The 25,691-nt window shown below is 41.7% G+C and overlaps 1 protein-coding gene across 1 annotated transcript in view; it reads right to left on the bottom strand.

Moving 5' to 3' along the window:
- Positions 1–19,376, bottom strand: part of FAF1 (Fas associated factor 1) — a 325,268-nt gene extending 305,892 nt beyond the window's left edge. Inside the window, exon 1 of the mRNA XM_054036693.1 lies at positions 19,063–19,376. Within this exon, the coding sequence (XP_053892668.1) occupies positions 19,063–19,107 (45 nt within the window). The 5' untranslated portion in view covers positions 19,108–19,376. The remainder of the gene's footprint in view (positions 1–19,062) is intronic.
- Between the last annotated feature and the right edge of the window lie 6,315 nt (positions 19,377–25,691).

Below are 25,691 nucleotides of genomic sequence, written 5' to 3'. Positions count from 1 at the left end.
CTAACTGGAAGGCTTTCCATGCTGTCTTTTCCTTGCCACGCAGTGCATGGTCAAATGCATCATCTCGAAGAAGTTCACGAATCTAAGGACCAACAAAGACACCTTCCTTTATCTTAGCTTCACTTAACCTTGGAAATTTTCCACGGTTGTGGAAAGCTTGAAAAGCTTGAAAGCTGCTTGTGTTTTGTCAATGGCCTTGACAAAGTTCTTCATCAGATCCAGCTTGATGTGTAAGGGTGGTAACAAAATCTTCCTTGATTCAACTAGTGGTGGATGCTGAACACTTTTCTTCCCAGGCTCCAATGACTGTCGGAGCGGCCAATCTTTTTTTATGTAGTGGGAATCTCTTGCACGAATATCCCATTCGCAGAGAAAACAGCAGTACTTTGTGTATCCAGTCTGCAGACCAAGCAAGAGAGCAACAACCTTCAAATCGCCACAAAGCTGCCACTGATGTTGGTCATAGTTTATGCACCTCAAAAAGTTGTTTCATGTTGTCATAGGTTTCCTTCATATGGACTGCAAGACCAACTGGAATTGATGGCAAAACACTGCCATTATGCAGTAAAACAGCTTTAAGACTCGTCTTCGATGAATCAATGAACAGTTTCCACTCATCTGGATGGTGAACGATGTTGAGGGCTGCCAGCACACCATCGATGTTGTTGCAGGCTACAAAATCACCTTCCATGAAGAAGAATGGGACAAGATCCTTTTGACGGTCACGGAACATGGAAACCCTAACATCACCTGCCAGGAGATTCCACTGCTGTAGTCTGGAGCCCAACAGCTCTGCCTTACTCTTGGGTAGTTCCAAATCCCTGACAAAGTCATTCAGTTCACCTTGTGTTATGAGGTGTGGTTCAGAGGAGGAGGATGGGAGAAAATGTGGGAACTGACATTGATGGTTCAGGACCAGAAGTTTCATCCTCTTCCTTGTCTGATTCAAGTGAGAATAGTTCTGGTGCATCAGGAACCGGCAGTCCTTCTCCGTGGGGTACTGGGCGTATAGCTGATGGAATGTTTGGATAATGCACAGTCCACTTTTTCTTCTTTGACACACCTTTCCCAACTGGAGGCACCATGCAGAAGTAACAATTGCTGGTATGATCTGTTGGCTCTCTCCAAATCATTAGCACTGCAAAAGGCACAGATTTCCTTTTTCTGTTCAACCACTGGCGAAGATTTGTTGCACAAGTGTTGCAGCATATGTGTGGGGCCCACCTCTTGTCCTGAGCTCCAATTTTGCAGCCAAAATAAAGGTGATAGACTTTCTTAACCATAGTGGTTATACTGCTCTTTTGTGATGCAAAAGTCACTTCACCACAAACATAGCAGAAGTTATTTGCACTGTTCACACAAGTACGAGGTATCTCTGCTCACTTTGGCTAAACAGAAATGTGTCCCTTTGCAAAATCAAACACTGACAAATAAGAGAGCACGACACTGTATGATTTCTAGAGCTGATATAGGGCAATTTGTTCAGCAGACTGATGTAAGTTTCGTTATGATTGCATTATCCATGACTTCTAGGAATAATATGATGCAATTCATGTCATGTAGGACGCAATACCAGCTTCAGATTGCATCATTCATTGTTTTGCCTAAAAAGCAAGTACTGTCCAAACCCAGTCATAGATTTATTCATAGATCCAGTCAAAGATGTATTTTAGTCATTTCTGGTTTAAATTGAGATCCCTTCCCTTTATAACTCACTTATCCTCCGCCATTCCCAAGTCAAGGGTCGTGTATACTGACCCAATAGCATATCTTGAAAAATAGAGCCAATCAACAATTTTAAGCATCATTTTCGTTCTCAGTGACCCAGAATTAGTAAAGTTTGACTATATTTATTTCAGAAGCATTTTGGCTGTAGAGCAGTGTTACCTCATTCCACTAGTATCTCATGAGGATGTTAAACATCATCTAATAAAGTTAGACAGTTTTAAATCAACAGGTCCAGATAATTTGCACCCAAGCATTTTTAAAAGAGCTGGCTGAGAGCTCGCTGGATCACTAATGTTATTTTTCAATAAGTCTTGGAACTCTGGGGAAGTTCCAGAAGACTGGAAGAAATCTAATGTTTTGCCAACATTTAAAAGGGTAAATAGGATGATCTGGGTAATTATAGACCTGTCAGCCTGACACTGATCCTGGGCAAGATAATGGAGTGACTGATACAAGATTCTATTAATAAAGAATTAAACGGAAGGTAATATAATTAATATCAATCAACATGGGTTTATAGAAACCTGATTTTTAAATGAGATAAAGTTTGATTCATACAGGTAATAATATTGATGTCATATACTATCATTTCTGTAAGGCATTTGACTTGGTATCACATGACATTTTGATTTAAAAACTTAGAACGATATAATATTAAATCACTGATAAAGTTTGCATACGACACCCAAACTGGGGGAGCGGTACGTAATGAAAAGGACAAGTCACTGATACAGAGCCACCTGGATCACTTGGTAAGCTGAGAGCAAGCAAACAATATGCATTTATATACCACTAAATGCAAAAGTATATATCTAGGTACAAAGAATGGAGGCCATACTTACATGATGGGGGACTCTACCCTGGGAAACAGTGACTCTGAAAAAGATTTGGGAGCTGTGATGGATAACCAGCTCAATCTATTTAGCTTAACAAAGAAAAGGTTAAGGGGTGACTTGACTACAGTCTATAAGTTTTTATATGGGAAACAAATATTTGATAAAGGGCTCTTCAATGTGGAAGAGAAAGGTATAACATGAGCCAATGGCTGGAAGTTGAAGCTAGACAAATTCAGACTGGAAAGGTGAAAATTTTAAACAGTGAGGGTAATTAGCCATTTGAACAATTTACCGAGGATCACAGTAGACTGTCTATCACCAGCAATTTTTAAAATCAAGACGAGGAGATATGCTCTAAGAATGATTTTGGGGAAGTTCTATGGCCTGTGTTATACAGGAGGTCAGACTAGATAAGGGGTGGGCAAACTTTTTGGCCTGAGGGCCACATCGGGGAATTAAAATTGTATGGCGTGCCATGAATGCTCACAGAATTGGGGTTAGAGTGAGGGAGGGGGTGAGGCCTCTGGTTGGGGGTGCGGGCTCTGGGGTGGGGCTGGGGACAGGGCCGGCTCCAGGCACTAGCCGACCAAGCACGTGCTTGGGACGGCTCCTTGTAAGGGATGGCCAATCTTGGGGCGGTGGGGGGGCGCTCGGGGTTTGTTTTTGTTGTTGTTTTTGTTTCAGCCGGGCAGCGCTCAGGGGGCTGGGTTGTTTTTGTTTCGGCGGCATGGCATGGTGCTCGGGGGGTTGGGGGGGGGGGCGCGTTTCAGCAGCACGGCACTCTTTTTTTGCTTGGGGCGGCAAAAAAGTTAGAGCCGTACCTGGCTGGGGACGAGAGATTTGGGGTGCAGGAGGGTGCTCTGGGCTGAGATTGAGGGATTTGGAGAGCAGGAGGGGAATTAGGGCTGGAGTAGGGGGTTGAGGCATAGGGAGAAGCTTAGGGGTGTAGGCTCCGAGCGGCACTTACCTCAAGTGGCTCCCGGAAGCAGTGGCATGTCCCTTCTCCAGCTCCTACTCGGAGGCGCGGTCAGGTGGCTCTGCATGCTGCCCCATCCGTGGGCACCACCCCTGTTGCTCCCATTGAAGTGCTTAGGAGCCGCGGGGCCATGCTGCAGCTTCCGGGAGCTGCGTGGAGCGGCCCTCGACACTGCGCCCCGGCTGGAGTGCCAAAGCAGGGCCCAGCTGCATAGTGCACCCCCAACCCTGCACCCCGGCCTGAGTGGGGCCGAGAGGTGTGGTGCAGCCCCAAACCCTGAGCCCTGGCCAGAGCAGGGCCCAGATGCATGGTGCGCCCCCCAATCCTTTGCCCTAGCCAGAGTGGGGCCATGCTGCGTGGAGCAGCCCCCCCGACTCTGTGCCCCGGAAGGAGCAGGGCCGCACCGCGTGGAGTAGCCTCCGACCCTGCTCCCCAGCTGGCATAAAATGGCTTGTGGGCTGGATCTGGTCCGTGGGCCGTAGTTTGCCCACCCCTGGAGTAGATGATCACAATTGTCCATTCTGGCCTTGGAATCTATTAAAATTGTTTTAATAATCTGATCTTTTTAAAAATAGTTTTTAAATAAGGAACTCATTTTCTGAGATCCTGCTCTGTGAAACATTTATTGCAGGTCTGAAGTCTGAAAACCATATACAATAGTCTGAAGTGCTAATACACTCATTTTTACAGTTTCAACGTGCTTTGTTTTTCAAAAAAAAAAGAAGGGGGGGTAAGTTTAAGATTATTTCCATCCTATTTACCAAAATTGCTTTTAAACAATACCGGCCCGAAAAATGGAGGCTATATTTAAGCTAAGCCTTCACATTTTGCATAGGTAAGACTACAGGACTGGGGCACATGTTTGTCGAGGTCAGTGTGACATGCAGCTCATTTCTCCTTTTTAGGTTTACGATTCATTTTTCAGAATGATTTGTAAGGCAGCATAAGTGATCACAGACTAACAATTGTGGTTAGAGTTCTGTTTAATTTTTCCCCCCACGTATTACATTTAGACACAGTTGAAGTAGTAAGATTCAGAGACACTGATCACATTTCTCCCACTTAAGTTCTCCCCACTGAACCCCTAAGCTTAAAAATGTGAGGAATGGTTATTTCCAGATCCTAAACTATTTTGAGAAATCCAGAATGTCAACTGAGTATGCAATATTACTAACTTCAATTCTCCTTCCCCTTTTGTGTGTTGGATCTCACTCTGCCCATCAAACTCTCTTAATAGAGGAGTCCAATCCTGCAATTGCTATACATCTAAATGTCCATGGGCTTCAATGGGAGCTATGTGTACAAAAGGACTGCAGGATCAGATGTGCTTGTGAGGTGGACAATACATGGCTCAATTTTTCCTCTCTTCTTTTATTTGGAATGTTAATTAAAAACCCAAAAGAAGAAGAATTTTCAAAATCCCATTAGCAAAGAAGATTTGTGATCCTCTCTCTGTAGCCCAAGCTATAATTGTCCTGCTTCAAGACTTCTTGCCTGGACACCTTGGTATATTATAAAGTCTTTAAGGTGTACTCTTACCTACCTTCAATTACCTGAGTATTTGAATAGTTAAGATAAGAAAAAAATATTTTAACTTTACACCACAGAAGGACAAAAGTAGGAGATACACAACAGACAGAACATAAAAGTAGGAGATGACTGGATATACCCACTTTTCACGCCATTATCTTTCATAACTATTTCTCTCAATATTTGAAAGTTTCTTGATTTAATTTTAAAGTACAGTTGATACAATACAGAAGACTATGAAAAAATAGCCAAACAAGTTGTTCAGGAGGATTTCCTTCTAGAATAGTGTTGTATTGGCATTTCTCTCTCCATCCGCCCCCATTTTTTTGTAGTCTTGGCTATTTTTATAAACTCTTTGGATTAAAGATTTACCCATCTTCCTGAGAGATTTACAGAAGACATTTAACAACCTTTTGGGTTCTCCATAAACAAAACAAACATTCTACATTTCTCTTCCCTTATCCTTCATTAGATTTACTTGGGTTTGATCCTGCTTTGAGCAGGGGGTTGGACTGGATGACTTCCTGAGGTCTCTTCCAACCCTAATCTTCTAGGATTACTAACAGTCGTATAAAAAGAGAATATGTTTTTAAGAGATCTTCTAATTCTTGGAATTTATTCTCCCTGTAAAATTATGCTGCTGTATATGATTAAATTCCCACAACCACTAATTGTTGTCACCAACAGTCCCAAGATTCCCAGTTGAGAATAAGAAACAGAGGAGGATTAAATAAAGACTGAAGCCGAACTGATGCTTTCCATATGCAAGTACCCTTTGCAATGGAGAAAAAGTATTTTTAAAGAAAGTAGAATTATTGTGAATTAAAGTGTCAGCTATTCAGTTACAGTACTGCAAAAACAAAGTTATAACAATACCATTTAAGGAGAATTCTGTCAATCAATTTTAAAGTTTCGCAAACATGAATAGGCTATAACTGGTAAAAAAAATCCCAGAAGCATGGTTGTGATCTGCTGAGGAGATAATAGACAAGAACACCCCGACTTTAAGAAGCAACTGCTGCTCTACCTGTGCTTCAGATTCTAATTTGGTGGACTGTAATGTTTGATATTAATTTAAAAACTATCCAATACAAGACAAGCAAGGAGTTAACTTCAAAACAAGAATGTAACTTTATAGTACATCTCCCACAAACTTCAGGATTTGCCTGAACATTTTCTGAAGGCCTTCTTGCACCCATAGGAGAAAGAGAGCTGCTCAACCAGCCAGGCACACAATAAAGACTCAGATGGTCTACTCTGATAGACTGAAGATGTGTGACCAGTGTAAAAGGCCTTTGATTTCTGCAGGTCATGGTTTGGTTTGAACCGCACGTTGTCTATTCAAATCAATTCATTCTGAAGTTAAGGATAACTTATGCCTCTCTAGTCCGGCCAATTGTTGTGCCATTTCCTTTCAGGCTATGTGGGACAAGTAACTACCTGAGGCTTCCGAGCCTTTTCATGCTGGCACTTTGTGGTAGTCATAAGTTGAGGTTCACCTAATGGTTCCACCCATTAAAAAAAAAAAAGTGGTTCATGTCCTGCGACTACCAGAGAGAGGCGTGGGCTTCTACAGAAAGAAGATGAATTCATGGATTAGAGGAACTTACTCCTGTTATACAATAAAGGCAAGAAACAGAGGTATGAAATGTAAGCTGAACCTTAAGTACCACTCAAATATTGAGGAAGTCACCAGGCTCACAAGATACAGAACTTGGGTTGAATCAAAGAGGACTAAGAAAGCTTTCAATACTACATACAAAAATCAGATGTACTTAGCCCTTTCAGAGTGTTGAACAGGGCTCAAAACAAAGTAACAAGTTCTTTTCTTTATTTAATCAGGAATTCAGCCAGGGTAAGGCACCAATTACTTGAAACACAGAGTCCTGGGTTATCTATATGGTTGGCCCAGTCTCCAACCAGGTGCAGTCCTACTTAAATCCTGGACTCTGAGAGATACTGTCACCACCTTAGTGGCATTCCAATGCAGCATCACTAGTTATGAAGATAACAAAACAAGGCTCTCTCTCAGGAGTTTATTATGAAATTCCAACCAGTTCCTTGGCCAGCTCTTATTTTACACTAGAGAAGCTTTAGAGGCAAAGAAAGTATCAAGAATTATGTTAGCATCATCAAGTAACTAAATTTTATATAAGTAATGACTGGCAAAATGAATACAGGACACTAAATGGCACAGTTTTAGGGATAACTAGACATCTGAAAGATGGTCTGCAGTCCTGAGATATTTCTCCTAGGTGTTAAGATCACATTGCTGTACTCATGGGCACTCCCAAGAATATGCAAATAGCATCCTTATAAATCTCTGCTATAAAGTCCCTCCTGTGATGTAATTTGTCAAAGGCCTTTTGAAAGTCTAAATAAATTATGGAATTAGGATGTGAGATACAAAGTACTGTCATGGATCAGAAACTGGCTAAGAAACAAGTTCTATGCTAGGACTGGTGTATAATCTTTTTATTAATCATCAGAAAAGGGATTAGTGAGGAGGCAAAATTTGCAGGTGACAAAACTGTTCAGGTTAGTTGAGACTAGAGAAGACAAAAGCACTTCAGAGGAACCTAACAAAACAGAATATTGTGGACAATGCGTACACCTTATTGGGTTATTTACTGATATGTTATTAGAGCAGACTCTCTAAAGGCTAAAAATCTTTCCCATAAAAGCAAATGTGACCCTTTGCAACTTTCATTTACCTTGGAATTCACTCTTGGAACATTTTGCTCACCCTTCAATAAGTTCTCTCAAGCTTCAAACATACGGAGAGAAGGAAATACAACCTTCTATTAACCCAACATTCTGTAGTTTCAAAAGTACATTTATAAAACATTTGTCTGGCCCCAAGCTTGGCTTTTTCAGAATGAACAACAATGTAATTAATCTGACAAGAAATACAACTCATCTAAATGTTAATGTAGGTTAACAATTATATATTGGAAAAGAGAGAGATGAACCAAGCAACTGATTATGTAACACACCTACATGTAATCACCATTGGCTCTGAGAAAGTATTTCAAAATTTAGACTTTTCCCCCAGAGCATAGGAATGGCCATACTGGATCAGACCAATGGACCATCTAGCCCAGTATACTTTCTTCATACAGTGGTCGGTGCCAGATCTAATGTTAATGCAAAATAGGACATATGTGAAGTGGGGCAACAGTCATCACTGCCTGATGTGACCACACAGGTTAAAATATAGTCTGTCTGATTAAGGGCTTGATCCTAGTCCCATTGAAGTAAGCATCAAAATCCCCCATTGACTTCAATAGCAGGTCTCATATTCCTCAATACTTTTAAGTCCACTTCGAGCCAGAGGTATTTGACTGTGCATATTCTGGTGAGATTCTGCAGATAGTTATGATTAAATGCTGTGGTTTGTACAATTATATAAGTGTTTTTCTTCACTTTCTTGTACATTTTCCCCTACAAAGAAAGGGACAAGATTTTTGTTTAGACGGGTGCTTTACTGAACATGCAAACCACTTAGCATGCATATGAACTGCTTAAGAATGAAAAGATTGACATTGACCACCTATTGTACACTAAGACAATAACATTGTCTGTAGCCAATTAATCCTGTATCAAATCCCCTCTTCCTGTTTCACTCGTGCCAATATATTGGGTAAGTGCTAGTAAATATGAGACCAACCATTTTCAGACACCACTGCAGGGAGTTTGATTGAGACGCTGTTGAAGCATTTAACACTTGTGGGAGAGAAAATTAAAGTTCATTCTTATGTAAGTTGAAACCAGTTCTGGGAAGAAGAATTGGTCTTTCCTCAACCAGTCCCTCAAGGGACGAGTATATATTATGGAATTTGAATTTTAGAAACACAAAAAAGTCAAAAGAGTAAATTTTACATAGTCACAAGCATATTTCCTGTTCCTTTAAGATAAAACCTGGTGGCCTAGTGGCAATGCCCCAATTTATTCTTCAGCCAACAAAGGACTTCAAATGCTATGGAAATTAATCTCAGTCCTATGGGAAAGGAGTGCTTATACTTGTAGACAGTTCTCTTTTTTAAGAGTATAACCTTTTCCGTCTTCCTAGAAGTAACATGGGATATTAAAAGTGGAGAAAGTCTCAGGACTCCAACAGTGATGAAGTAGGCTACCTACCCTGCCCCAGCCAAAAAAAAGAAATAAGCAAATTTGGTAAGTGTAGTTCCTTCACATGACTGATAGTTTCCAAAGTACTTTTCATACAAACAAAAAACACTTACCTTGTATTTTCCATTACCCAAACAACCCCCCACCTCTTTTCACTCAGCAAAAATGCATACCTAGCTCCTATGTCATGGATATAATCATGATATTTCTTTGTTGAAGGAATCAAAGCTAATTTCACTAATATAACAAGTGTTAATGGACATAGCATTTGAGAAAAAAAGCCTACCGCTACCACTCCTAAACCAGTAATGATAGCTCTGTTTCAGTGACCTACTGCCCCAAATACCTACATGAGTGTGCTGGCAGACCTGATGACATGATTACTGTGGTGTGAAGAATCTCTTCAAGCACGTTTAGTAAGGAAGCCACCATAAACTTCTTTCTGAAGTTGAATTAGTGCTCCAGAGTGAATTACTATGGTTCCAATGCACACAAATCATGTAGCATTCTCATTCATCTCTATAAACGTCAGATAGTATTTCTAATTCAATATCTACCATTGCATGGGAAACAATAGCCAGCCTCACCATGAATAGTCCAAGTTGTTACAGTACAGTAACAGATTAGCATTCCAACTGCTCAGGTTTTTAAAAAGGACACCATTCTTACTCTCAGCCTTCTCCAATTTGTTACTCTTCTGGTTCTGTCTTTCAATTCATATCCTGTCTAAAGACCGGAGAGGTTACAAGTAAATCATACTAAATTTGTTCTGAAGAACATGAACTTTAGGACTTCGGCCGAATAATGAAAGTATCTAAACAAGTTAAGTGTTCATTCTTCAGAAAAGCATGAAAAACAAAAGATAATACAAGCAAGGTTTTGGGAGCAGACAGTGACAATCACAATAACCAAGCCAAAGAACACTAAGCGTACAATATGCTTTTGTAGTCTCTCTTGATATTTCATTTCTAGTGCTAATTATATCAACAAAACCATTTGTGCTGCAAACCAAAACGTTCAGTTACCAGTCCCAATGCTATTCCTGTTCCCTAGCAGCACCAGAGCTGTAAAATGTAGGGCTGAAGCAGTAAGCAGGGAAAGAAAAGCTATTATATATGTTAGACTCATAAGTATAAATTTCAATACTTTAAGATTCTCTACAGTTCTTTCTTTTCAGAAGTTCTAAGCTTGTGCTGTAGCTTTTAACCTTAAAAATAATCTTTATACACACAGGAACTAATTAGAGATCAATTTTTTTCATCCATAGACAAAATGTAATCTGTACTATCATCCCTGAAATCCTAACGAAAACACTTTAAATGGTTTGTTGGTGTGGGGTTAAGTTGATTTTTAAAAAAGGAAAAGTCTGGTTTCTGACAGCACGCCCTTTAAATACTATGCTCTGCATTTTATTTGTGTCAGGTGTTTTGTTTTTTTTAAATGTATAAGGATTTTTCCAACTCCGCTTTTCATTTTTATAAGATCTTTTCAACAAGGGAGAATCTAATTTTATAGGGCAATCGGTAAAACTATACACAAAGTGCTATCGAATGCACAAAAACTGAAAAATGGAAAGAGGGAGTTTACTATATTTCTTTCAGTTTTATTAATATTAGGTGTCACTTGTAGCAATACTAGGTTCAAAGTTTTCAGACAAGGGTGACTTACAAGGTGTCCCTTTTAACAAAACTGGAGTTTTATGGACAATTGCTAGAGTGCTAAACTGTAAACCCTGGCAACTGCAAAATTTTTGAGGGAATAATCATTTGTGTATATATAGTATATATACTAATATAATATATATATATATGTATTAGTCTCTTCAAATGATTATTCCCTCAAAAATTTTGCAGTTGCCGGGGGGGGGGGGGGGGTGTTTGTGTGTGTGTATACACACACTCTACTCCAAGTAGAGTGACGGTTTAGACAGCAAACTCTTGCCCCAACTGATTGGAAAAATAATGGATAGTAAGCCACAGGAGAAACACACCACACTACATTCATGCAATATTGTGGTTAGAAAGTTTCATGCACGTAAAAATTAGGAAAGAAAGAATGTGCAGTTATGATTCTACAGTAACTAATTCAATCATACTGCAGATTCTGTATATACTGAGGCAGCATAGTTATCACAGATAGCAAAAGAACAACATAGTGTAAAATGAAGGTAATAAATAATGATCCTCCTGTGAGGTAAGGATAAGAAGCTCTGTGTATTGGATATTATTATTAGGGAGGGCTATCTTACAGTTGCTGTAGGAATGAAAAATATGAGTAGTCTGGCTTGTGTATAGATGGTTGAGATTTCAGGGAATGACTATTTACAGAGAACACTTATGTTATTGTATATGTCTGATGAGGAACATTGGTCTCATCCTGCATGTTGAAGTCTCTCCTTCTCATACTCTGGCTCCCCTTCCAAGAGTACTGTGACAGGAAACCCAAAGAACTCCCTCTTGTGGGGATACACAAAAACATGGAAAAGGGAGGCAAAAATGGGAACTGGACAAGAGGAGGATCTGCACAATGACAAGAAAGAGGTCTTCGGTGGATTTGTCATCTCCAAGACAGCTTCATGGATGGTAAGCAGCTTTTTGACTCTTTGCTAGATCTAGACAGAAAATTCCCGGGGGCCTTTCTGTTTTTCCAATATCCTCACTGGAGAAAATGTACCTAGGTACTTCTATTGCTCTCATGGCCTGGTAGATGAGCACGTCACAAATGTTAATTAATTTATATTCACAATATCCTTTGGAGGTAAAGAAGCATTACTCCCACATCACAGTTTAACTGAGGTGAAGATTAGGTGACTTGCCAAACATTACACAGAAAATCTGCAACAGAGATAGGAATTGAATCCAGATATCCTTAGTCCTTGTAATGTGTTAAACATAAGACCAATCCTTCCTCTCAGGAAGGAAAGCTAAGGACGCCAATTCTACTAGGTCTTCAGTGTCCTTGGTGGAAAGTTTTTTCTGCAGGGCTGGGATTGAGAGGTACTGTCCAGCCCCCACTATAAGCAGCATGGTAGGAGTAGGAGGGAGTATGTCTACACTCCAGTTACTTTTGATATAGGAGGCGGTTTCAGCTAAATTTACGTTACAACAGCCCTGAGGTAGCTCAAATTTATACCAAAGGCTGGTGTCAGAATACAGGAGGTGCAGAAAATGGCTTAAAGACATCTCTTCCCACCTTTCCTCTACCCCAGATTCCTGCACTGATGATAGCTTGACTGTAACAGAATCTGGCCCAATGTGTCAATACATAGAAAGCTAATTAAAAATAAAGTAAAAAATTCAAAAACCAGCATCTAGTCTTCTTTTAAGCTGAAAACACTGTTTTGAAAACAAATGTACTTTCTCAGTTATAACTTCAGCGTGATACAGTGTATGTGGACTTACTAGTAAAACAAGAAAAGGTTCTCTGATTTTATTTTTAATAATCCCAGCAAGAAACTAACAACGTGGGTTTCAGTTAAATTACGTGAACATACTATTTGTCCTTACATAATTATCCAAGACCCATAAGAAACAGTTTAGTAATCTAAGCATCATGTTTATCTAGAATATCGTCTAAGTATCTAGGATCCATGGAATTGCAGGTTCCAATTCCATTAGGATTTACTCAGCCTTTTTTTTCCCCGTATCAGCCTCCAGCTAATAGGAGACCAACAAATTTGAAGACACCCACCCCTTCCAGCTGCTGGTAGGGAGGAGAAGCATTCTCTCCGCATGCTTCCCATTCATGCCCTGCAATGTCCTGGGTGCTATAAGGGTAGGTTGTGGATTTCTGTTGCTCTACCTCCATCCAAGAGCCTTTCATCTGCTGACATACGAGTTTTCAGAGTAGCAGCCGTGTTAGTCTGTATCCGCAAAAAGAACAGGAGTACTTGTGGCACCTTAGAGACTAACACATTTATTGGCGCATAAGCTTTCGTGGGCTACAGCCCACTTCTTCGAAGAGAGTGTATTTCTGCTATTCCAACTTTATTTAAACTTTCTCAAGCAGCAGCACCAAAGTGAAATTTACCTAACACTTTCACTGATGCCCCTGGGGTTCTGAATAGCTGCAGTGAAACTGACAAAATTCTGAAGCTTGAGAAAAGTTTAAGAACAGCAACAGAAGCACTGGATTTGTCTTGTCTGCAGATTTTGGAGGTAAGCACTGCTTCAGTTATATGTGATTCACCTTTGGATATTTATCTTTGCAACCAGAAGGACTAGAATTCTATTTTATTTAGCAATAGATGAGAGTTTAGATTCTGAAGAAGTTGGGGATACTTTCCCAAAATATTTTTTTTACTCAAGATGGACAAAAGGATCTTTTAAGATTTGCTCAATTACAACTGGTAGGACTAGGCCCAGTGTTACACCACATCTTTTCATAGAGAGCAAAAAGTACACAGAGACTTCAAGTACGCCTCTACCCCGATAGAACACTGTCCTCGGGAGCCAAAAAAAATCTTACTGCGTTATAGGTGAAACCGCGTTATATTGAACTTGCTTTGATCCGCCGGAGCGCGCAGCCCCGCCCCCTCGGAGCACTGCTTTACCGCATTGTATACGAATTTGTGTTATATCGGGTTGCATTATATCGGGGTAGAGGTGTATATTGGTTCTGTATATGAACTTCTAGCTGTGAGGAACACAGGTAACACCAGCTGCTCCCTACAATCAAACCTAGGGTGACCATACGTCACGATATCTAGGCGTTTGTCCCGATATTTCGCAGTACTCTGTTTCGTTTTTTTCTCCGCCGGTGGCACTCCGCTTTTTTTGTTTTGCTCCGCCGGTGACCTTCCCCCCACATGTGTCCCGTTATTTTCTTCCTCTCATCTGGTCATCCTAATCAAACCACATATGAAAGAAAACTTCCATATCAATTTGTGACAGTTCACAAATATCAGTTTGCACAGTGAACACAGAATAATAAAAAACAAATGTAGAAAACTATCAAGAGGTTTGTTTTTCTTTGAGTGTAATAATAATAATTATTATTATTAATAGAGATATCCTATCTCCTAGAACTGGAAGGGACCTTGAAAGGTCATCGAGTCCAGCCCCCTGCCTTCACTAGCAGGACCAAGTACTGATTTTTGCCCCAGATCCCTAAGTGGCCCCCTCAAGGATTGAACTCACAACCCTGGGTTTAGCAGGCCAATGCTCAAACCACTGAGCTATCCCTCCCCCCTGTAATAGTTTGCAGGGGTTTAATCAAACACAATCTGAAGTCCTCTTATGCTATATGTAAATAGCAGTGTTCTCTCAACACATCTTACTTCAGTCAAGATGAGAGACAACAAGAAACCTCAGGTCCATCAATGCCCTCCTCCCATATCATCACGTGGTAGTACATCCTACGTAGCATAGGACCACCTAGTACTAATTGGCAAGTCCAACAATTCTCCAGGGAACATTTAAAAAAGACAACAGCCAAGTCCTGGGTCAGGTCTACATTACCAGCACTTTATTAGTGTAGCTATACTGGTACACCTCTACCCCGATATAACGCTGTCCTCGGGAACCAAAAAAATCTTACCGCATTATAGGTGAAACTGCATTATATTGAACTTGCTTTGATCCGCCAGAACGCGCAGCACCGCCCCTCCCCCCCCGGAGCGCTGTTTTACCGCGTTATATCCGAATTCATGTTATATCGGGGTAGAAGTGTATACCATATAAACAGAACACTCATAGCCGCTCCCCCACCCCCAAGCAAAATAAACTACACAAGTAAGATCACAGTTTTGCCAATATAAGTATGTCTACATCAGGGGCTTTTGCTGGCACAGTTATGCTGGTCAAGGATCACATCTCTTCACATCCTTGACTGACGGAGCCATGCCGGCAAAAGTTTGTAATGCAGCTCTAGCCTCGGTTACATTAAAGTCAGTGGGAGTTTTGCAACTTACATTAAACTAAAATTGGCCAGTGTGCTTTTGGAGCAATTCTTTCTAGACCCCAAATTTCAGAGATGATCAACAGGGATGGGCTTGCATTTGTGTCACTCACCTACTTGCAAACAGAGTCAGTAGCTGAGCTCCACAAGAGGTTCAAACTGTTTGCCGCTTAGATCACACTAATGCTATGCAACATCCTACCCCTGGAAACCTAGAGGAACTCTCTCTGGGGCCAAAATGGCAGACCTATCATTTTTTTGCTGAATAAAGTTGTTACACAGAAATACTGAATACCAAGAGAACCATATCACCCACCAGCACCTGTGCTTTTAGATTCAGGACATTCCTTTTTAATTTGATTGTAAATTCTTAATTAAACTATAAACTATTCAGAAGAGGGACCAGCTTTTACTCTGTGTTTATATGGGGCATCCCAATTCTGACTGAAGACTCTAAATTATATTATTTGTGTTATTGTAGCTCTTTAGGTAACCCAGTCATAGATCAAGGTCCTGTTGTGTTAGGCAATTTAAAATAATATTTTCCATTTCCCACATGAACTGGAGATATGCCCTGTATTAGCTCCTTTAGCAATGCATATCCAATTCCCTCTTTAATGAATTTATGCTACCTACTTCAAATACTAACTTTTTGCAGTTTGCCCCATATTCCAGTCACATAGTGAGTGAAAAAATTCTGAATTGCATTTATGACAGTAATTAACGCTGGTACATACTTAAATTTACTACCATGCATGATCCCACTGAGGTCAATGGTACTACTCACAGCATATAAAGTTAAGCATATACTTAGTCTTTGCAGGAACAGGGCCTAAAAGTACACCTCTACCCAGATATAACGTGACCCAATATAACACGAATTCGGATATAACGCGGTAAAGCAGTGCTCCAGGGGGGACGGAGGCTGTGCACTCTGGCAGATCAAAGCAAGTTCGATATAACGCAGTTTCACCTGTAACGCGGTAAGATTTTTTGGCTCCCGAGGACAGCGTTATATCGGGGTAGAGGTGTAACAGGCTAGGCAGAGTGCTTATGTAGCCTGTTTGCATTCATGCATCCTTTTCATTCACCCTGTGATGTACAAATAACTTCATTTATATCTTCTTAGAGAATTACAAGTTTAGATACTTTCTCTTCATAACATGTGCCTTCTAAAACTATTTGAGTAGTCCTATTCTTAGCTACTGTTATCAGGTTTTAATCTAACCACATGTAAATCTCACAATCACGTAACTAAAATAATACAAAAAAATAGTGCTGTAGGACACAAAAGTAGTTAGAACAACCATAGTCAAATGGAAAATTAAATGTAAAGTATCGGGTGCTCTTCCCATTGAAGTCAACAACACAACTCCCATTGACTTCAGTGCAGCAAGATTACGCCCTATGTGTCTCATGAAAACACCCAATGATAAAAATTTCTGAGTCCAATGGAGAATTTTTGTGGGGATGGGAGCCCTTCCATGTTAAAAATAATTATGATCGTGACCTCTGCTTGGTAATTTTTTTTAAAGAGGTTTGAAAAACAAAAATCCCCTCCCAATTTAGCAAACACTAATTGAACAGAATTGCAAATAATTGTTTTAATAGTTTCCAGTGTATATAATGTATTATAACTAAATATCTTGCACTACTATGCTCAAGGATGAGAACAATATTTGTTAGTTACAAAACAAAGAAAATATAGCAGACAGCATACAAGATTATTTTGGTAAATCCCCCCCCCCCCCCCCAATGGCTTCTGTTTTGTTTTTTATTAAAGTTGTTGGTGAATGACTAGCAAATTTAAAACAACACTAGATATTTAAAACAAAGCTGTCTCACCAATTCCTAGCATTTTAGAGATGCAGGTCAAATTTGGCATAAAAATTATTGACAATGTCCCTTTAACTAATGTAAACAGTATCATGCCATGGGAAGCAGGAAAAATTAAAAGAGGGCCAGAAACACAGTAGGTGGCTACTGAAATACAAAAGACAAATGAGAGGCTAGGGAAGAAAGGGTGATTTAAAAAAAAAAAAAAAAAGGAGGTGCTATATAAGTGCAAAGTAGTAAAAGTAGTAGTATTAAAATCTGCAGAGTGTATATGAATTAAGCGTTCTGTTTTACGACTCTGGTAGGATGCACAAACCAAGGCCCCAATCCTGCAGTTCGATTCACACACATGATCCTCGCAGCACCATGGAGTTCCAGCAACATCAATTAGGTTCTGAAAGTTTCTGCCTACATGGATATGATAGCAGGCCTGGGGCCCAAATTCATTTTCTGTGGTATGTGGGGTTACCAGAATCCTTTGAAGGAATTACAGCTTAATGACATATAATTGGGGGTATGTTATTCCTTACACTGTACTGTTCACTCCAAATATCAAAAAAATTGAGGTTACCTGTAAAGCTGTTTATTAAAATTTCAAAGTAGATAAACAAGTATCAATGTCACATAGTCAAAGTCCTATGAAAGGAAAATATCCACACATCATCCCTTTAAGAACATGACCCAACATGTCACAGCAATAAACAATAATAGATTGCTTACTCTTATTGTTATTACCACCATAGCAACTAGGAGTCCTACCCCAGGACCAGGTTCTCATTGTGCTAGGCACTGTACAAACAGAGAACAAAGAGATAGATTGTAAACTCTTTGGGGCAGAGACTAAGTATAAGATAAGAGACAGACAGAGGAGTACAAGGGAACAGTGAGACAGAATTGGTCAGCATGACAGGCAGTGGTCTCAGCACACCAGCAGCCTATTCGTTATCAAGTTTTTTTGTAGGTATCTCAGCAGAGGAGAATATTTTTTAAAGACACATTAAATTATATTTGTTATGATCAAATAATTCTTATTAAGGAATATCTTTATGAATGTATGTGTGTACACATGTATACACACGCATTCAAAAAGAAGAGGTAAAAAAAGCTTTTTTTTTTTAAATAAATAATAGATATAATCACCAATTGAAGCTATGTTCCTAGTGAACTGCTTGATCTTTTTAAATTTAGAGGTAAAGGCCTAGGCCCCAATCCTGAGAACTAATTTAAGGTCTTTCCATGCACCAAACAATAGACATGGTTTAAGAATTTTTTTAAAAAAACATACACGAAACAAATACATGCAAGACAATGGAATCAGACACATTTACAAGTTGTTTCACACATACACACACACACACTCAGAACCAATTTCAGTTTACTGTATCCTTTAAAAGGAGAAGGGAGAGAAGTAAATGCCTGTTTTCTTGTTCATGAGGAAACAATATAGAAAAATAAAGCTACTACACTGAACTGATTAACTAAATACCTGCAAACCTGTTAAATATCACTTTCAATTGGAAACACTTGCTTTGAAATTGAGATTAAGGTATTCTGGGGATTTTTTTTAAAACTTCCTTGTATGGTGAAAGACTTCCCAGTGAACATTTCTCTCTCTACAAATATATATATTTCTTCATTCTTATTTAAAAAAAAAAAAAACTTCCTACACATTAAAGCTATTACAGGTGGAGCCAGCCATGGTCCCAGTGTGCTTAATGTTTACTTTATGATGGAAATTAGTACCCATCTCCAGCACAGCAAGTGGCCTATTGACAGCTAAGAGGTTACACACAGTGACCATTGGGAGAAGAGAAGTTTTGTATCCTCCAGGATTTTGCCTGGACTGGGCGAACTGGGCTATCGCTTGTCTGAGGTTCGGGAATGGGGGCAGGGAGGAAGGTGCCTTTCTTAGCTGCGCGTTTCAAAGGCGTTTCAGAGACACCCCTCGAGTTCTGGGAGCAGGGCAGATGTTACAAGGTAAAACAAACGAGCGAACAGCTGTTGGGGGGGTGGGCTCCCCGCCCGCAGAGCCGAAGCCTGGCACCAAGAAGGGGTGCCACAGACATAGGGAGAAAGACAAGCAGAGGGGCGGGAGACTGGGGCAGCGGGGGGGGGTGTGAAAGGTACCTGAAAATCTGCCAGGATCATTTCTCTGTCCATGTTGGACGCCATTGCAGCCGGCCGGGTCCCCTGCTCTTGTCTGCACTGTGCACCTGGAGCCTGCTGCTGCCGGGGACCGGGGATGGGAGGCTAAGAGCTCATGTGAGCTCCGAGCCGAGACAATCCCCCTGCTGCTCCCCCGCTCCTGGGGCCGCTCCTCGGGCTCGCTCGGGCGTCGGAGAACGGGGGGTCCCCGGCGGGCGCGGGCGGGAGGGAGGAGGGGGCTCGGCCGGCCCCTCTGAGCAGCGCCCTCCGCTGCCGTGCCACAGAGAGGAGGAGGCAGCGCTGCTTCCTCCCTGGCTCGCAAAGCGTCTGTCGCACATTTTGCCTGTCATTGAGGTCGCAAAGAGATGCTTTGCGGCTGCCACGTGACCCTCCTGTCAAGCGCCGGCGAGAAGAAAAGCCGGGGGGGGCGGGGGGGAGAGCGGTTGGGTCTTTCCGGCTGTCCGGCAGCGCCGAGCCCTGGCGCTGCTGCTGGGCCGAGGGGAGCTGGGGCCCCGGGCGTTGCGCAGCTGGGAGCGGGGCGCGGAGCTGCCAGGCCCGGGGAACGCTGCAAAGGTGGCCCGGCTTTGCGCCAAGCCGCGGGGGGAGCCGCGAAGGGATTGCAAGGGTCTCCCGTTGCAAAACACACCCCGCAAACTCGTGCCGCGCCGCGGGGAGTTTAGAGCCGGCCTTAAAACCAGTCCCCATCACAAAGGAGGGAGTCGCTCACTCGAGACCAGGGAATAAAGCTTGGTGTGTCTAGGGGACACTTGGCCCACGTTTAGGCCTTTCCTGAAGTCATGATCCGCTTCGTTATACAAGGAAACGTCGCCCTGCAGTCCTACGTCTCAGTCGGCACTGTTGAGGGAAGCCCTGGGGGTGCCAGGGTTTTAGAGCGGGAAGCTGGATGAGGTAAGAGCTTGTATTGGACTAGCTTCTATAGGTGAGAGAGACAAGCTTTGCCGCTACACCGAGCTTGCTTCAGGTCTGGGAAAGGGACTGATAGGGTTACAGATACATACAAGATGATACAGCTAGTTCAGCGTCTGTCAATCTTGAATTTAGCTGTGACGCTCGGAGGACCTTTCCCAGACCTGAAGAGGAGCTCAGTGTAGCTCCAAAGCTTGTTTCTCTCGCCTACAGAAGCTGGTCTAATGAAAGCTATTACCTCACCCATCTTCTCTCTAAGTCTCGGTGTCATTGGAGGGTTACAAGTAGCTCCCATTGGTTATGAATGACTGCTTTCTTTTTCAATGAGATTCAATATCTTGGTTTATTTTAACTTCATCCATTCTGCTTGGCATTTTGACATAGCTCTATATTAATGACAAATATTATTTCACTTTTGAAACAATTGCTCATCGGTATGATGATTGGGATATTTCTTTATACATGTTTTCTGGCAATCACTAGTTTGACCTGGATTACCTGTTCCCATCTAGCATGACAAAGACCTAGGTGTATTTATGTTGTGAACTATACTGTGTGTTCCTGAATTAAGGTGTAACTCAATGAAGCTATGAGTCACAGGATGAAACATCAAATCATTATTGTCCCATTGAGGCCTAAGCAAGATACCATTTCTCCCTCCAAATACACTCCCATATGGAAATATCTCTCTCAAAGAGAACACCTATAGAAGTGTTTTAGCTATCTGTTGTGTTTATAATTAATGCAGGACTGAGATAGTTTTGCCTTTCTGTAACACAATATCTGGTTGCTTTGTATATAAACAGATTGTTACTGATAAACAAAACAGGTGCTTTCATTGTGACATATATAAATATAGTGATTCAGCTCCAAGCCAGATTAATTGTTCCTTAAACATAATTTCCTTTTCCTTTGATAATACATGATTTTTTTTATACACTGGGCAAACAGTGACTTCCTTTTAATGAAAAAAAAATACAAGGGATGGCTAGATGTGCAAGATTCATTTCTCAGTCCTTGTAACTCCTCTCATATGGGAAACAATCAATTTGTCATAGGTTTATGATCCAACAGATGTTAATATGCATAATAGCCCTTACTCTTAGGTTTCCCACAACAGTACTTTAGGTCTCCGCTCCATTACATATAATCACTAAGCTTGTTTCATAATATTTATGCAAGTCCTAGTTTTCAGTGTTAGTTATTTTTAAATATATGTCCCCTAATGTTTTCCATCTCTCCTCTGGCTATATACACAGTTTGACTCTAACTTGCTAATTAATCCAACTTGTTTTATTACACGCCCTACATAATTTCTAGTTACTTCGCTGACACCTAAGGTCAAACACAGAATCAATCACACAGCCTTCCTAACGTTAAACGATAGACAAGATCTACATTACAACATATCTACGATTCTAGATATTCTTTTCTATTCTAAGATATATAGAGTTAGTTCTTGACTGATTTTATTTTCGCGTTTGTAAGACGATATATACAAGCCTGTTCGGAATAGATGTGCTTCCTGCTGATCATCGGAAAAATAATGGCAGGATTGATACTAACAGGGAGGAGAGGGGAGAGGAAAACAGAGAAAGAATAAGTCACAATGGAAGCCAGTAAAGAAAAGAAGGGTGATTTAGGGAAATAAACATTACATGCAAGTTACGAGCTGCAGACGAACATCGAAAAGTTTAACTGTATCTATCTACAGGTTAGACCATTTGCTCACAAGAAAGCGGTAAAATAGCAGGACATAGAATTATTAAGGCACATTGCGAGATGCTAATAAGAACGGTAATCTTTATGATACATTTGGCTTGTTTCATATACTAGACAATCGTTTTATAATTTCAAGGTGAACTATGACAATATCAAAGCCCTGCTTGTGCTGGAAAGCAAAATATGTCATTCAAATTGGATATTCTACTTTGTCCTACTCCTGTTCCAATTCATGTTGGCTGGGTTTGCAGTAAAGATTTACTCCACGTTGTTCATGTAATAATTCTAGTTTAACTTTACAGAATTTATAGATAACACAGCTATTACTGCCACACTATCTCCTTTTTCCACTGCTTGACATTACAGACTATTCTGTACTCTATACGCTATGTGGTTCAATACCAGAGACAGTATATACTCAACTATAAACCAATCTACCCACATATTACGACAGAGTAACTATAATAAAGGCTGAAAGGCAAGTTTTGTAAATTGGATTAAAGCCAACTATTTTCTGTCAGTAATTTAAAATTGTGGTTTAGTAAATAGCGCTGCAATATTACTCACGGCCATCAGCTGTAGTCAAAGGTTAGTTACCTGGTACTTATCAAAGCAATATTTGAAGCGAAACGTATCCATCTTAAGTTAAATAAAGAGCAGGATCGGGGCCAAAATGAGAAAAAAGATTAAAAATACTAAACCTACGTTATGTCACATGCAATCCAGATTACAATAATATAAATAACTTAGTTTATTTCCCTCACAACTCTTAAATGAGCCCCAAACTGGGCGTTTCCTATACCTACTGGACAAATTATAAATGGTACTTGGAAGGTAGGGAAGTCAGGTGGGTACATGTTTGCAGTACTCCGTGCGATGTCCGATTATGATATCTGTGTGCAGAGGGTTTGGGGGTTTACTGTTGTGTTGGACTCTGATACAGCTCTTTCTGTTTTATAAGATATGTCTCTTTATAATTGTTAACAGTAATTAATTACAAACAACATGCTCCTTCCTACAAACATTTTAAAAGGACATACAAGGCATCAGGTGGTATGGTGCAACTTTTCTGGTTGGTCAATTTCAGCTGCAAAAGAAAAAGAGGCCTTCACTGTCTCAAAGTAAACTATTTTTGTGACTATGACCAGTCACTTCTGTTAGCTGAAATTATTAACAAAAGAAGGATTCTTCTTCTTTGTGTCGTATGCAAAGATTAGTAAAAGAATATAATATCTATGGGTCAACTTCTGCAGTGACTTAACCTACATATAATTCAATTAAAGTTAATAGACTTGAACCGGGTGTAAGTCAGCGCAGAATGTATTTGCAAGCTAGCTAGTGCAACACCCTATTCTAAATAATATTGTAATATAATGCCTGTTTTCAGAAAACCAGTGTTATTGAAAACATACATTTCTGGAATTAACCGTGAAGGTAGTTAAAAATCACACTTCTGCCTAGAAAATTGTTACCCCCTATTGTTACTTATAACACGTAGGTTTATTATAACAGAATTTTAATAAGTATTTGCTCTTTTTTCATCTTGTTTGCTTTGTGCATTTGACAACAATGTGACGATAGTCAATTTGACTATTTCCTGTGCTATTCACTGTAACAGCCCGTTCATCAGCTTCCCTTGTTGCTTGTGTCAGTTTTTCACAAAACAATAGGGAAAAGAAAAACATTTTCATCATATTTCTAGCATTGGGCATCTTAAATCAGGCCCTGGACTTGCGCTGCCTACGCATACAAAGCTTGCATTGCTGTCAATGGGAGTTTTGCCTAGTAGGGAATGCAGGATCGGCTCCTTGAATGATCTGATATTGTTTCTAAACACTTCCATTTAACAACATCTATTGAGTTAGCCAGAGTGTGTATTAAAATGAACGTTTTGCTTATGCATGGAAAATAGATTGACAGATTATTTATCAAAGGAACATATTAGGTATACTTATGTGGGAGTCCGGAAACTGACGCCGAAGTACAGCGTACTTTTCAGAGCGGTGACCTGTGTGGAATTCAGGCTTCTCAGGCTCACCGATTTTAGAGCAATTCAGTATTTAAAATCATTTACAATTCAAATTATTTTAGTCACCTCTGGCAATAAAATCCTCACGCCCTCTCATCGCTACTTCTTTCTCCTTTGACATACAAGTGGATCCCGCATTTCTTCCATTATAGTCATGTGTATTTTTCACTGAACAGGGCACTTTTCAGTTTGTCGAGGATGCTAGAGACAAGAGCAGCAAAGGTTTCTGCCCTGGATTATTGCAGTTCACAGTTAGAATAATTTGACATTGACCCTTTAGCCATGACCTTGTCTTGTGAGGACCTGGAAACTGCCTCCTTTCGGGATGAGAGCTACACTGTGTTGGCCCGATGCTGCTCTCATTGACTTCAGTGGCAGGTCCCACATTTACCTGAATGAGAAAAAGGACCGGGCCCGGTGACCCTTCTATGGACTGCGCACTTGAAGGCTGCTATGAACATGAACCTCTGTCCTTAACTAGTGTCCTGATATTACAGCAAGAGAGTGTGGCAAGAACGGTGCCTGTTGCTACTTCAGCGGAAGGCAAGAGACTACAGCGTGGGGTGCCAGCCCCCAGACACATTTCCACAGCCCTGGGGTCCTACACATTGGCCCTGCAGCAGTGTCAAGGGAAATCTCCTCTATAGGCCTCACCAGCGGCCCTCTTGCAAGCAATCTGGGGGTGGGTGGGGGGTTGTTCCTCTGGGGCATGATTTTAACCTTGGCTGCCACACGAGAAACAAGAGGCTGAGTGTGCAAACTGCCGCTCAACGCTCTGCCCCGGGCTGCTGGGGCCTGCGCGGTGCGCAAAGGCGAAGGGGAGGGTGTGCGCCGACACAGGCCTTCCAGCTCGCCTGGCGGCGGCACAGCAACTCCGCCGGGCCTCCTTAAATCTCTGCCGTTAAAATGTGGGCGGGTATTTCAACTCAAAAAGCGCTCAAATTTTTTTTCTTTTCAAAAAAAGCTGATGAGGTGAAAACAGGAGAAGGGGAAAGACAGAGACAGAAACCGGCCGGGTGTCGGGGGCGCCACAGAAGCCGCGATTGTCCGGGCAGCCGGCGGCGGGTTTGGCGGATCCTGGCGAGGAGGAAAGTAGCTGCTGTCACTGAGGCGGCGGCTGCTTTGCAGGGCTGGGACCGGGGCACAGCCGGTGAGCGGCCGCGGCAGCCGCTCGGCTCAGGGGAGCCGGACCTGCGCTTCCCTGCTTCGGCGGGGTCTGGGTCGCATCGCAGCCCAAGCAGCGCCCCGGAGAGCCGCTGCCTCCCCCCGCTCGCTGCGGAAAGCGAAAGAGGAGCACCCCGATCCGCGGAGCCCTGCGGCACGGAGAGCCATAGGCGGGAAGGGCTCACCCCGCGGCTGGCAGCTGTAATGCCGCCGGGTACCTCGGAGATCGCCCCGGCCGGCTAGATGGAGCAGACGCCGCTGCTGGGCTTCTCCCCCTTTCCGTGAGCCCTGGCGGAGGCGCTGGCACCGGCATGCAGCCGCCCTCAGACAGCCACAGGACCCGGTGCCCTTCTGAATGCACCGAGCCACCATTGCTGGGGGCTGCCGAGCCTCCGCCTAGGGCGGCAGCCGCTGGGGACCACGAAAGCGTCCTCTGCCGAGGCTCTGCGAGGAAGATTTGTTCTGCTGCTGAAACCGAGACACGTCAGGGTGAAGGCAGCTAGTGTGTGAGCTGTGCCACGGATCAGCCTCCCGCTGTCTCCCTTTGGCTTTTTCTTTTTCTTTTTCTTTTTTCTTTTTTTGCATACGTGGCTTGGAATAAACGCAGCTGCCTGCGAGGAAGGCGGGAACCCCAACCGATAACGGAGGCATACGGCTTAAGAAGATTTCTCTGCGAAGTTGTTCCCGCTGAGTCTCAAATCTCGACTTGAATAAGGGTGGGTTGTTTTCTTCTTCAGTCTGAGTTAGTCTCCTAGGTATGTGTATATAT

The sequence above is a fragment of the Malaclemys terrapin genome, chromosome 8 (assembly GCF_027887155.1).
Source record: "Malaclemys terrapin pileata isolate rMalTer1 chromosome 8, rMalTer1.hap1, whole genome shotgun sequence".
Lineage (NCBI taxonomy): Eukaryota > Metazoa > Chordata > Testudines > Emydidae > Malaclemys > Malaclemys terrapin.
The sequence above is the reverse complement of the archived record's forward strand: the minus strand, read 5'-3'. Positions and strand labels throughout refer to the sequence as shown.